The sequence below is a fragment of the Zootermopsis nevadensis genome, unplaced genomic scaffold (assembly GCF_977971745.1).
Source record: "Zootermopsis nevadensis isolate Lab colony 2312 unplaced genomic scaffold, Znev_1.0 Znev_ptg000007l, whole genome shotgun sequence".
Taxonomy (NCBI): Eukaryota; Metazoa; Arthropoda; class Insecta; order Blattodea; family Termopsidae; genus Zootermopsis; species Zootermopsis nevadensis.
In genome coordinates, this window is record NW_028259139.1 from 14,436,438 (window position 1) to 14,449,701 (window position 13,264).

The 13,264-nt window shown below is 39.6% G+C and overlaps 1 protein-coding gene across 11 annotated transcripts in view; it reads right to left on the reverse strand.

Moving 5' to 3' along the window:
• The window catches only part of shep (RNA binding motif single stranded interacting protein alan shepard), a 148,486-nt gene that overhangs the window by 35,119 nt on the left and 100,103 nt on the right, over nucleotides 1–13,264 (reverse strand). For all 11 annotated transcript variants that reach the window (XM_022071759.2, XM_022071757.2, XM_087344423.1 and 8 more), the window contains one exon: nucleotides 712–926. In XM_022071759.2, the coding sequence (XP_021927451.1) occupies nucleotides 712–926 (215 nt within the window). The remainder of the gene's footprint in view (nucleotides 1–711; nucleotides 927–13,264) is intronic.

Below are 13,264 nucleotides of genomic sequence, written 5' to 3' on the forward strand. Positions count from 1 at the left end.
CCTGACCTATATGAGAATCCTGATATCCAAGTTTCCAAACATCACGTCCATTTTCCATTGCTTAGGTCATTCCAAATAATCTTTCCAATTCTCACACCCAGAGTAACAATTATTCTTTATCAGGGGGATCAACCACACCAAGTTTGAGGACCACCTGTCCATTACCACTCCTGCAATATATTCTTAGCTCCTCCCCACCCCCCTCAATACCCGGAGGTCTTAACCTCAGCCTATGTGGTGCGTGCAATGAAAATTAATTTTACACCCTTCGGAAATAACATATTAAAATTATAATACTTAAAATTATTACGTGTGTCAATTCTTGCAGTAGGTATTATTAACTTTTTACCGGTGAAACCTAATTTTTTAAAATTTCCCCATGATTCAAAGTTTCCAAGAATTTTACATCCCTAAGATCAAAAAACTGTAAAGTCTAGTTTTCTTCACCTCAGCCCTTATTTTAAAAACGTACAACACAATGACCCAGAGACGAGTATTTTGTTTCACGATGTATGACTCATTTGCAACAACTTTACATTGCATCACGCACTGTAGTGTTCCTTCCCCATGAACGATAAAAATCTATCCTGACCGGGCCATGCAGTCTCTCGGCACTAGATAGGGAGTGAGCGGTCGGCGTCACACATCCCATTCGCGCTTCACGCCCAGAGAAGAACGAGTGACCAGAAGGTAAGCTAGCCGTGTACTCACATTGAACACATTTGAACCAGGTCCTTGTCCGTAGTGTTCTGGTTCAGGCCACGTATATACAAATTAGTTTTTGATAGCTGCTCTCCAGCCGGACCAGACCCCATATTGTTACTGAGACTGGTGCTCAACGTTCCGCTCTGGGAGCCTGTGTTGGAACTTGAACTACTGTTGGTGTTAGAGGGTGAAGCTGCTGTAGGAACACGCTGAGATCCATACTGCAAACACAATGAACAGACAACATTTGTGATTCGTCATTAGCTGTTTATCCTAAAACAAAATATTTACACATCATACACTGTGAGACTTTCTTATTCCATTGAAAGAAAAAAACATTTTAACAGTAATTTTCCATGTTTTTCTAACGTAAATTCAAATTAAACTATATGAAACGTATTATTGGTCTACTTGGTTTCGTTTACACTTAAAAACGTAACGAGTTAACACTGTGGTCACATTCCTGGAAAACACAATATTAAGTGAACAGATATTTCCTTGAAAATTAATTGAATAAGTAGGGTTACGTTTTGCCACTCCTGTACTCCATAAACAAACAATTAATAAATGAAAAATATAAAACAGTTTAATCGGGGGGGTCCTGAATAATTAAGTAAAGGAAATTTATAAAATTAATGATACAACAGTTAATTCATTTAATTTTTGCCCTGTGAATGTGATGTGCCATGACAGACTTTGGTGCGGCGTGTTCATTGTCGTTACTGCCATCCTGAACCGCAAAATAGTTTAATGCAGATAGTAGTAGCTCTTGTAAGCAGTGATCACTCCGTGGACCACACCTCAGAGCAAAGAAGCTGTCATTAGCAGCGAACAATGAGATTAACAGAACGACTGTGGAATTTGGTGTTTTAAAAATAATTTAAATCAAAACAATTGAAAATCTGACGATTATGATAGATAATGTGGTTGGGTTATTTCAGGCTTGGTTTTGTGTGTTCGGGTTAGGCTACGTTCGGAGAAATTAATTCAACAATCACCTGAAATAAATACCTAAAGACACAGTTGAGTCGATCTTTAATTAAACCCCGTAAACCCAGCATAAGAGTCTCACGGCTCGTTTTACCCAAGAGCAGAAGAAGAGACGGTTACTTTGAATAATGCCTGTTAAGATAGGTTATGTGAGATTAAGACACGCAAGTTTTATTTATGTTAAATTAGAACAGGATAAGTTTGTTTAGTTTTGATCAGGAAAGTAATGATAAGTTAGATGAGACATTAAGTTTTTAATTTAGGTTTTGCTTGGCCAGGTTGGGATAGTTGAGGTTGCAAGAAGTTACGTTACATAAGATTAGGTTAGTTTTGGTTAGATTAGTTTTGAATATGTCAGAATTGATACCGTTTCAAAATGTGTTACAAAAGTTATTTCACGGAACAAGGCGGAATAAATATCTCAAAATGCAAGTTTCAAGAAGATAAAAGAAAATGAGAGGGTATTCTGTGTTCTAATATTGAATATTACTTTGCAGGCTCTTTTATTGGAAGTTATGATACGTTGCAAACAACGCATGAGTATACTAGTCTGGTAGAAAACACGTCCCAACAACCCAGAAGACAGCCATCTTCAGATTACACTTTTCCTGGCTTCTTTTGTTTCAGTTTATGTTACGTTCGATGAGGAAAACTAGCGGTAATTTAGTATGGTTGCCATGGTAACCATCTACAGGAAAGGAAGAAACGTGGATTTGTGATTTTTAGATGCTAACGTCACAAAATCTTTTCGTAGGTACGGTCTGGACAGGCTGAGTTTTGTTTAGTCACATTATATCAGATTGAAGGAGGTTATTTTAGGTTAGGACACGCTGGGTTAGTTTTCTTTCATTTTCCGTGTTGAAATTTCGGCTAGGTTACGATAAATGTTGAGATTTGAAGTTTGAATCTATGAATTTCATAAACGTGAATTCTTTATTTTAGGATCTTGACAAATCTGTAGTTTTCAAATGAGCGAGAAATCCATTTCACGTGTCAATGAGGATTATTTCTAAATGCGGGCTGCAAAAATACATGTGAAGAAGATACTGTGTTTACCGCTACGGAATAGACTTCCGTGTGAATCCTGCCTAAGGCATCTGCAGAGTGGCAAGGACATTGCACAGTGGACCAGACAGCAAATGAAGGGGGTCTTTCCTAGCGCTAAATAACGTCACATAAATCTGGACAAGTGATAACTTTTGAGACTTAACGATAAACGAATTTTTGCGTCCACGATGACAAGAAAATATGTACAGGGCGAAGCTCCAAGAATTTTCCGAGCGTCTGAGAAGAATCGTAGTAAAGTTGCTGGAAAAGAATAACTTGTGGTGCATGCTTCGAAAAGTCTTGCATGGGCGAAAAATTACCAATACGAGCGAACAATAAATTCGTATCTCTGCAGAAAAGTTCCGCAAAGACGGCAAACTATTTATTTATTAATTTTCCTGTCTAGCAAATGTTTGTGCACCGACTGAAATGGCACTGTAAAAACTCTAATGCTGGTGCTAACAAAACACACTGGATTTGAAACTTCGGTTTCAAGATCTGACGTGTACGTGTATCTATCCGCGACGGACAACATACTGAATGTTTCTGCAGCTGTCTGCCATACAAATGCAGATTTTTGTTTCAAAACATGGGATTTCTTAAGAAAGCATCAACGAATCGACGCAAATTAATTAAAAATGTCTCATGTATCGCCAGTCTGATGCATAGAATCAGTAAATGTGATTCTTAACATTTGTCAGAATCCACGTTTTTTGGTAAGCAAAATTCGAACAGTACTCACACAACGATCCTGTTCAAAACTTCGTGGCAGAGTAAAAGAACGGGACGATTCCATGGCGCTGATAAAGGATTTCGTAGGCGAAGTCAATATACGATTTTGAAAAGCAGCAGACACATTCAAATTAGCGAGTTTAAACACTGGTGAGTCATATCTCTCTACATCACTGGCTGTTATCAACCAGTAACTTGTGCAAGTAACACGAAGCTGCATTTACTATCAACTTGCGTGGGCAGGCACCTTACATCCTGGCCTGGGATGACGATGGTGCCAAAGGCACGCACTGACCCGTCAACGATTTGTTCGGAATGTCACGTGGTTTACGGGTGGGGCAGAATGGTAAATGTTTGACCTTAGTTCCTTAACAGACCGAGATGTGCTGTACTTCTTAGGAGGAAACCACGTTATAATACCACCGCGGACAGGAATACCTCTTGATATTGTAACCGTCCATTTACACGATTACTGACTGAGAGTAGTCGATTTTCTATTTGGAGCATATCGTTCCAATTTCATGAGTGACTATTGTTACAACTCCTTTAAAACCAAAATGACTAGGTCAGTAATGAAAAGACCGTCTGCCAAAGGAAGGCCTAAAGTTAATAATTACGAACACGCGCTAGTCGGGCTGACCTTCATTTTGCTTGCACAGAATCCCACAGAAAAATTAGCAACAAGACCCACAGTAACACGGGCAGGATCAAGTCCACCATCGCTGTCAGTTCCAGTCTCAACCAGCTACAATCACCCCGAGTCTCAGTCTCAAATTGGCCACGACCACTTCCACTCGCGTGTCCCTTACGATCGCCGTATCGTACCTCATTCGGCGATTCGTATTCGAAAAGGAAACGTGTCGCCTTAAGTGGCTTGGGGAAGATTAAGATTCCGACGGAAATATTCTTTTGACACAATAAATTTGAGGCATCGCCATATCAGCAAATATGACGCAAATATTGTATATGACCGCTTGACAGACGGTCAGTTTTGCATTAAACCAGATGACAAGTGTATTTTAAACACAAAGCTCGAAAATGCATCACAATTCCCTCCACGAACTTTGCACGAATCTAAAATACGTAAGAACAGCATCAAAGTAGAAATGGCAAACTGAACTCGCAAAAAATGTACTTCCTGAAGATTTCCCGCTTCTGTTTCTCGTCTGGTCCATCCCTTACCAACGCCGAAACACGTGCCAGGCGACACTTGTCCTGTCAAGGTCATTTCTCGACAACAGTGTTCCAAGTTCAAATCAGAATGTGCCCAAGTATCTTGCAACACTCGAAATGTGAGTCCAGAAAACGAATTTTTAAAAGTAATTTGCAACCCATGGTTTTGTAGGCACGGAAAATAACTTCGACAGATTCATTCAAAATTTAATACCTCGCAGTTTAGGTGTAAATATATGGTCGTGGTTTGACACTCTTTTCTGTTTCATCTTTAATTGAAATCTCATCAAACGCGCTGTCACGATGTATCCAATTAATAAGAAGACAGATATTCCTCTCTTGCTTATGGTATCGCTGATCCACGGACATGCGTGTTTCAAGCAGGGAAACTCGCTGTTACCTTAATCCATAGCGTTAACGTACTTACCCACAGTCCGGAATGAAACTACGCAGAAACAAAATGGCTGCAAAGAATGCGACATTTCAGCGACACGGCCAGAACGCACGCACCGGCGCCATATTACCGCGAGCGGCTGCTGCAAGTCGATAATACTTTGACAGTCGCACAGCTACTCAAGAAATTTTCCGTCGTTTAAGAAATCCGAAGGCGCTTTGCCATGTATACAAAAGCCCGATCGCAATCACATGTTCGGTCGCTGTGGTTAATAAAACTGGATAAAAAGCCACGAACTACAACCGCATTCAGTAGCATTAGCGGCCCACAAACGCCTGCCAAATTCACTCTCGACTCTTTGCATTTCACCGGAGGAGGGACTTTCATGAAACACGATATGTTCATTTCGTACATTACGTAATACCGGCGCGACAATTGCTTCACGTCGTGAGTCGGGAAAGATGATCTTCCGTGATGACGTCATTGCCCACAATCCTTTGCGACAACCTAATGACGTCATCGTCAGCGCGTATACAGTAATTCGAGATTAGCTGGATGGATTTTCATGAAATTTGGTGCGGATGTTGTGCCACTGGTGGTTACTCCAAACCCAAAAATACATGTTTAATCGGCTATGCTCAAATTTGGGAGGATGACCTTTCGCGAGCGAGATAGTCATCGACCGTGATGACGTCACTGCATACATAGCAACAATTAAGAAATAAATAACCAAGTATTCGTAATGGTCAATACTAGTTACTTTTTCCATTTTTTCCACAGGCTTGTATGTTTGATTCGGTGATATGAAAGCATTTCATTAAATAGTTGCACATGGGTGTTAAAAAATATTTACCAATTAAGTAAATGAGTGCGTGGATTTGTTAATTTTGTTTTTATTCGAAGCGAACATTTACACATACGACACGAACCGTTCATTCGCCATCAAAGTCGCAACATGACTTTAAATAAATACAAATGACACAATTTTTTCTTCCTGAAAAATAAATACTAATCAACATCGATAATCTTAGAACTCACAGATCAGTTTCAAACCGAGTTTTATGTATCACAATTGTTTTCATTCACAAATGGGACGTACAACGACCTTGCAACACTTGAACTGCAATGTGGTTTGAAATAACGACGCACTCTATTAAAGACAGACGTCGTTAGAATAACTTAGCACACGGTAAGCTTGCAGAATTGATATTCTTCGATGCCACCACAAATAAACGTAACTGACGCCATGAAAATATAAATAACAGGCCTACACTTAACATTCATCAGTGACAGACCTGTAAGTTAGAGAAATGGGTGTTTGGACAAAGAAATTCAATATTTAACCCATAACAACACATTTTTAAAAGAAGCTTCAGCCTGCCGAAAAATATTCACAACTTTCAATAAATACTTACAAACAATTAATGATATTTTACGTAAATGTTTGCCTTGGTATAAACAATGTCGCCCGAATTGAACGTGGTTGAAATCATGATCTTCAACACGACGAAAATGAAGAAGGATGTTTTATGCTCTGAACGTGATGTTTAATTTTCGCGGACATGAAGCTACATTAAGCACGGACCGGAATTTTTTTAAAATTTCGTCAGGCCCGAGTCTAAAAATTCATCTTCAATTATGTTACGCGCAACCCACTTCGTTCTGTTCCAGCCCGAATGAAGTCCGATCTATTCACAGTCTGCCCTGACAATAGTTAACGAGTCTTATTTGAATTCCGGCGAAAGTTCTAGATTTAATATTGAAGAACTTTGAAATTTAACCTCAGCCTAATTATCCAGAAGTAAAAATTTGTGTTTCCTGGAAGTTTACAGACTTAGTCAAAACTGAATGATTAAGAGAGTGAAAGGTAAACACGGACTTTGCGCAAAGTCCGTGTTACTCTACTTAAAACGATAACCCTTTTCAGACCTGCATGCTGCAGAGGTACTTTGGTTTCACATCCATGACGCAGCTATTCGTCGTGGATTGGGCGAATCGCAACGAAATAGTCTTCAACACATCAAAAATTTATGCAAACTCATACCGCGCGTTCCGTCGCGGTTTGTCCAAGAGAATATTTTACGCTTACCAAACGTGCCAAATCTAGTCATTTTCTGACAATGTGGACGCTGCAGGCCGTAGGTTTTCCTTGATCGCAATGATCAGTTTGGCAACACGAAAAATTAATCGCTCCGTTAAAAGAATAGTTTTTTATTTAAATAAATCCACTTGAATCTTCGGTAGTAAAAACGGTACCTAAACGTGATAAATACTGATAAAATTTCAATGCTACGTCTATCAATTCCTTGACGAATGCCCAAAACTCTTCTACCGTTTTTCTGTTCATCGCCCGCGCAAACACAGTACAGATACGCTGGCTTCCAAAGATAACTTCTGTAGCGAACAGCGGAACAAAAACTCCCAATTTAATTTGAAAACAAAAAAAATCTTAATCTCAGTCGACACGGTCGAAAAATCTGCTTACGGTGCGAAGCGAGAAAAAATGGAGTGTCTAAGACGGTCAGTGTGGAAACGGAGACGTTACGTATACTGAGTGTAACAAGACCTCGCGTTGGTTGGTTGGTTGGTTGGTTAGTTAGTTAGTTAGTTCAGTGTGGCTCTTCCTTCCTCAGTCAGTACTTGCTGCAAAATGGCTGAGCAGTGAACCCTAAAACGGGCAGCATTATTCTAAATTTCATCACGAAACAAAATTTTTCAATTCCGACGCAACATTTTCAAATAATTTGGTAGATATAATTTATATTACGACGACAAGGATGAATATATTCTGAAACATGTTCGCATAGTTTCAACCGCATTTACAGGCAACTCTCGGTTTAGGAACATTCGCTATAACGAACGTCACAATTCATTCAAAATTTCTTAAAGTCGCCAATATAGAGAGTCCCTTATAAAACGAAATGCAAAAACGTACAGTGAACATAATTATAAGATTTAAATTAATAAACTTTTAAAAATATATTTATTACAATAATTATCATAAAATTATTATGATAATTATACTGAACTGTTCTTGGTTAATAAAACTAACCTAACCAGTAAAAAAACGTTGGTTTACATGCCACGCCGCGCAGAATGTTTTCTCGTGGGAAACAAATCGGTGATTCCCCCTACTATAATATATTGTATTAGCCAGAGGTTCCCAAAGTGTGGGGGGCGCCCCCCCTGGAGGGGGGGGGGGGTGTTGTGTGTATGAAAAACTTTTAAAACGAAATGTGGAGCAACATTTTTAACATCCTTTGCTTGGTTGAGGCAGTTCAGCAGTGGCAGCCATCAAAACAAAGTATCGCTACGATGAACCTGGAAAACGACCTTGGAGTGACCATTTCTCGAACCTCGGTATGATAAGTAATGTTCACAGAAGCAACCACATTCATCCCACTAAGCCAGGTATGAAGCGTATATTTTAAAACAGTTTTTTTAAATAAAATGCATTGAATAATATATACTAAATTATAAAAACACGTATACTCATAGCTAAATTTTACGTCATATCTGTTTGCTTGCACTTGTTCTGGAAGAGGGTCGTGAAATTTATGAAATGTTTAAAGGGGGACGCAAGGTATAAAAGTTTGGGAACCTCTGGTATAGACAATTCGATGTTTGGTACATGGTTTCAATGCTTTAAAATGGCTGCCAACTTATAAGATACGTATCTTAAAAACTCAGGAACGCAAGATACACATAACGAACGTCTTGGAACGGAACTCCTTCGTAAACCGAGAGTTGCCTGTACTTCCAGCCTGTGAAACACCCAACAAAATGGCGTTTCCTCTCTACCACTGACCTCCCGATCTTCTGGCTGATGTTTTTCGCACTTGCAGAAGTCAGAACGACCCTTGACGCGAATCACTTGCGGCAAATCGTTAACTGTCGGTGCCACATCCATGTTATTACTGTTCAGACAACTGCAAGAACGACAATGTCGTCGTTTTCCACGCCGGCGACACTCCTGCAAAACCTCTGGAGGCGGAGAGGACCCCTGAGGCATCATCCTAACATCAGCCATTGTTGCCACAACACACGAGGGCGAGACAGACGTCCGTTCCGTCCCTTAATTTTACGAAGCCGTCACAACGCAACACGTTAAATACCAAAACTTTGTATTTGAGGAATCAGAAATGCTACAACTACTACACACTACGCCCCAGCTTACAACACCACACTGATTCACGCACTCGCTGTCCTTATCAGATAAAAACCACAACAGTTCTCACTCGCCAGAAAGTCACCGTTCGTCTGCCAGTTTCGCGCCTTGCTCGTAGAAACTAGAGTCCTGCAGGATACGCGGTCGCCTCATTAGCTCTGCAGTGACGAAACACAACCTTCCAAGAAGCAGGCCCTATCACTGGGACATACAAAACCTACGAGTGAGGGGGGGGGGGGCGATGAGGGGGTAGCCGATAGGCTGCTGTAGTTCCAATCACATCCATAAGCTTCAATATGCAGACTAAATACAGTCAAACCTCGGTTCACGAACTTAATTCGTTCCTGAAGGTCGTTGGTAAACCGAAACTATTTTCCCTATAGGAATTAATGTAAACTGGATTAATCCGTTCCTGGACCCCAGATGATTGCTTATTTAAAATTTTACAACAGTACTTTGTGCACAAGTTCCTAACACAAAATCAATGGAAGCCATTAAAACTATCACAAAAAAGATAAACACAACACTAAGCAGATCAAATATAGACGAAAACTGTCCTTCATTGGATTGTGTGCCGGTAATGGTTTCTCCTCTTGGGTGATGTATGTCCTCCTTGGCATTTTTTCCCAGAACAGACCGGTTTCGTCACAGTTAAACACTTGCTGGGGAATGAATCCATTAGCCTTTACATAATCACTAAAATATTGCACAAATTCGTCAGCAGCTTTTTGGTTCGCACTCGCAGCCTCCCCATGCCTAACCACACTATGTATGCCACTTCTTTTCTTAAATTTCTCAAACCATCCTCTGCTAGCTTTGAAAACATCAGTATCACAGCTCGTACCAGGATTTTTTTTTACCAGGTCATCATGCAATCGCCTTGCTTTTTCACAAATCATACCCTCAGAAACACTGTTGCCATTTAACATATTGTCGTTTATCCAAATTAGCTGCAATTTTTCCACTTCTTCAATCGTCTGTGATCTTTGTTTAGTAATACCTGTCATTCCTCTTGCAACATCGGATTTCTTGATTGTCTCTCTATTTTTAAGATTTTGCCATCCCAAACTGAGTAGCAAGATCAGAGACACGAACACCATTTTCATGTTTGGCTATGATTTATTTCTTAACATCTATCATTGTCTTTCTTTGGCCCCATGCTGGATCATTCTTCTACGAACACTGCCGACGCTGATACTCCCAGCTTATCGCTCCACGATGTTGACGGCTTGCGTGTTCGTAACTCGAGACACAGTACGTAATCCGAGACGCTTTGTGTTTGGAAAATTTGTTCGTAAACCGAATTGTTCGTGATCCAAGGCGTTCGTGAACCGAGGTTTGACTGTACATATTTGGTGAGTCATCGCCCTGATGATGGAGCCAGTAAACACCTCTGAAACGTCGGCCAAATTCTACGAGACGAAACGGCGCAACGTCCCAGAATTGTCATCTTCGATAACAGATTTTACGACCAAGATTAGTAAAACTGTAGTGCATTTGTGTATAAAGTATATAATTCCATAATTGTCACCAATGTTCCCTCTTACCTGAAGGTGAATTTAACAGGAAAAATTTACCGGGAGAAAATTCCCGAAGCCCTCAGAATGTGGCATTTCCACGAAACAAACCGGAGGTCGTCAGTCATGCGGAAAATGCAGTGACCAGCTTGTTCGACATACGCAAATGCATCCTTACATGCATGCACAGAAGTGCCAGGAAAATAATCATTAAACGAAAGTTTTGTCGTGTTAGTGAAATTAAACTGCGGTAAACAAACACACGGGCAAACAGTCCTTAAACCAAATCACAACTTGTAGACTGTACTTTTCTTCCAAACGCCGGTAAACCACACGGCGCCACAACCATACGGCCAGACAGCTTCCACCTCAGGGTCAATCTCAAATCTTTTAAGAACAGCAAAGGCACAAGCCACAAAAGAAAACAAAAAATGTAGTTTCCTGACGACCGAGTCAAGTCTCTTCTTTTATTGGAACACAGTCGGGACTTCCCAATATTGTACTTCAAGATGGGATTCGTAGAAATTCACAGATTGTCATCACCCGATAGCAGATGTAGGACACACCACACATCAAAAATTTGAAAATGAACATCTGACTATAGACATGCAGAACATTACGAAGACTGAAAAACCTACACAAGAAAATCTACAAAACAAATCAATAAATCAATAAATGTTGCATTGAAATATATAATAGTTTTAAAGATATAAATGACGATAAAACCTGAATATGATGCAATAATAGCATCGAAACATGTCGTTAATAATAAGCGCCGAATAACTGTAACATCGTAATACGATGAAAAAGCGCTATAATTTTAACAACAACATTTTAAATTAAGTTTGTGTATAGACTGGAATAATAAATACATACTAAATTCTTGTTTGTTCGTTTCTGCACAAATGCCCGTGATGCATTACTTCTGCAATTTAAACCACTCTTCTGTTTACAGGTCTGCATCACTATTACTACCAGTAAAATTACAAACATTATAAAATCTCATGTACTGCACTGTACCACGTTAGCAACATAGATGAACACTTGATATAAAATTGCAAAAATTAATACACTAAAAACTCAATTGGCGGATATTATTATTAATTTATATTTATCTGTAACGTCAGGGGCATGTAATAGACAAATATTCCAGAGGCTATCAACCCGATGCCCACCGACATGCTTTTTTACTATTATACTCTGTCGCCCATTTGAAAAGCAGTCGGCTGATATCAGGAAACAAATTTATTCTTGGTTTGAGACAATTAATTATTCACAAAAATGCGAACCTGTCTGCAACAGCAGCTAAAGTTAACAGCGACAGGCGTTGATTAGTACGCATGCGTACAATAAGTAATGACCCGGGTCATGCCATATCAACTGTGCAACAAGATGGCGCGGCGTGGACCGCACAAAACATAGTCAGGCTACTTGAAACGTCAGCAAACCTTCAGATTACCTCGAGAGTACACTATCACATAAGGACCTCCTTTCAATAGCAACGATTAATAAGCAACAGCTTACACTGTTACAGTGCAGACATTATATGCTTCCTTATCTAATATTCCCCCTCCTCCCTTCCCTTGTCATATACTTCTATCTTTATACGCACAGATTCGCCCCGACTTCAGCGCATATGAGATTGTTCCAGCCACGTAATTTGTTTAAGACTCAACGATTCAAATATTCGTTCCTTCATAACTACTAAGCAAAAGCTGTGTTACTTTATGTTGTATTCTTGGAATCTAATTAATTCCGCATCTCGATACTCTAGCAATGTTGTTTTTGACGTAAATACGTCTATATTGAAGGGTCATTCGGCAAAAAAGGGAAACGAAAAAGTGTAACTTAATTGTTATGTTACATATGAAACATCTGTTTACTCAGCATTATTGTTACCTAGGAAACGTTACATTACTCGGCATTGTTGTTACCTAGGGAACGTTACATTACTCGGCATTGTTGTTACCTAGTAAACGTCATCTGTTTACTCGGCATTGTTGTAACCTATAAAACATTACATTACTTTACATTACATTCAGCTATCACAGACCCATTTTAAGGGTAACTAATTCAAGTTGATTAAGCAAAGTCTTAATCAAACTTATCACAATTGTGAAACATGTATAAAGGAAATATTTAGAATAAAGCCAATATATAAACTTCCTTTCCGTAAAGACGTATTTACGTCAAATTCTCCGGAACCGTGGTTCCACTGACAACTTTTTTGTCAGCTTAACAGAACTTGCCGAAGGGCGTACAGAATGCGCATCTTTGTAATTGCGGTTTACGTGAGCAAAAAACGGTATTTATGCAGAAAGAACGAAAGTGAAGAAGACGGACAGAAAACAAGTTTAGAGCGATTTCAGGTTTTTACGAAGGCGAATATGAAGACGTCTGTCGGCCCTCAAGATGGTGGCGGTAAACACCTCTAAAACGTCGGCAAAATTCCACCATACTAAACGGTGCGATACATCGGGAAGTTAACCAACCATCTTCAGGAGGTTCTAAATCAATTACTGTGGTGGGGAGGGGTGA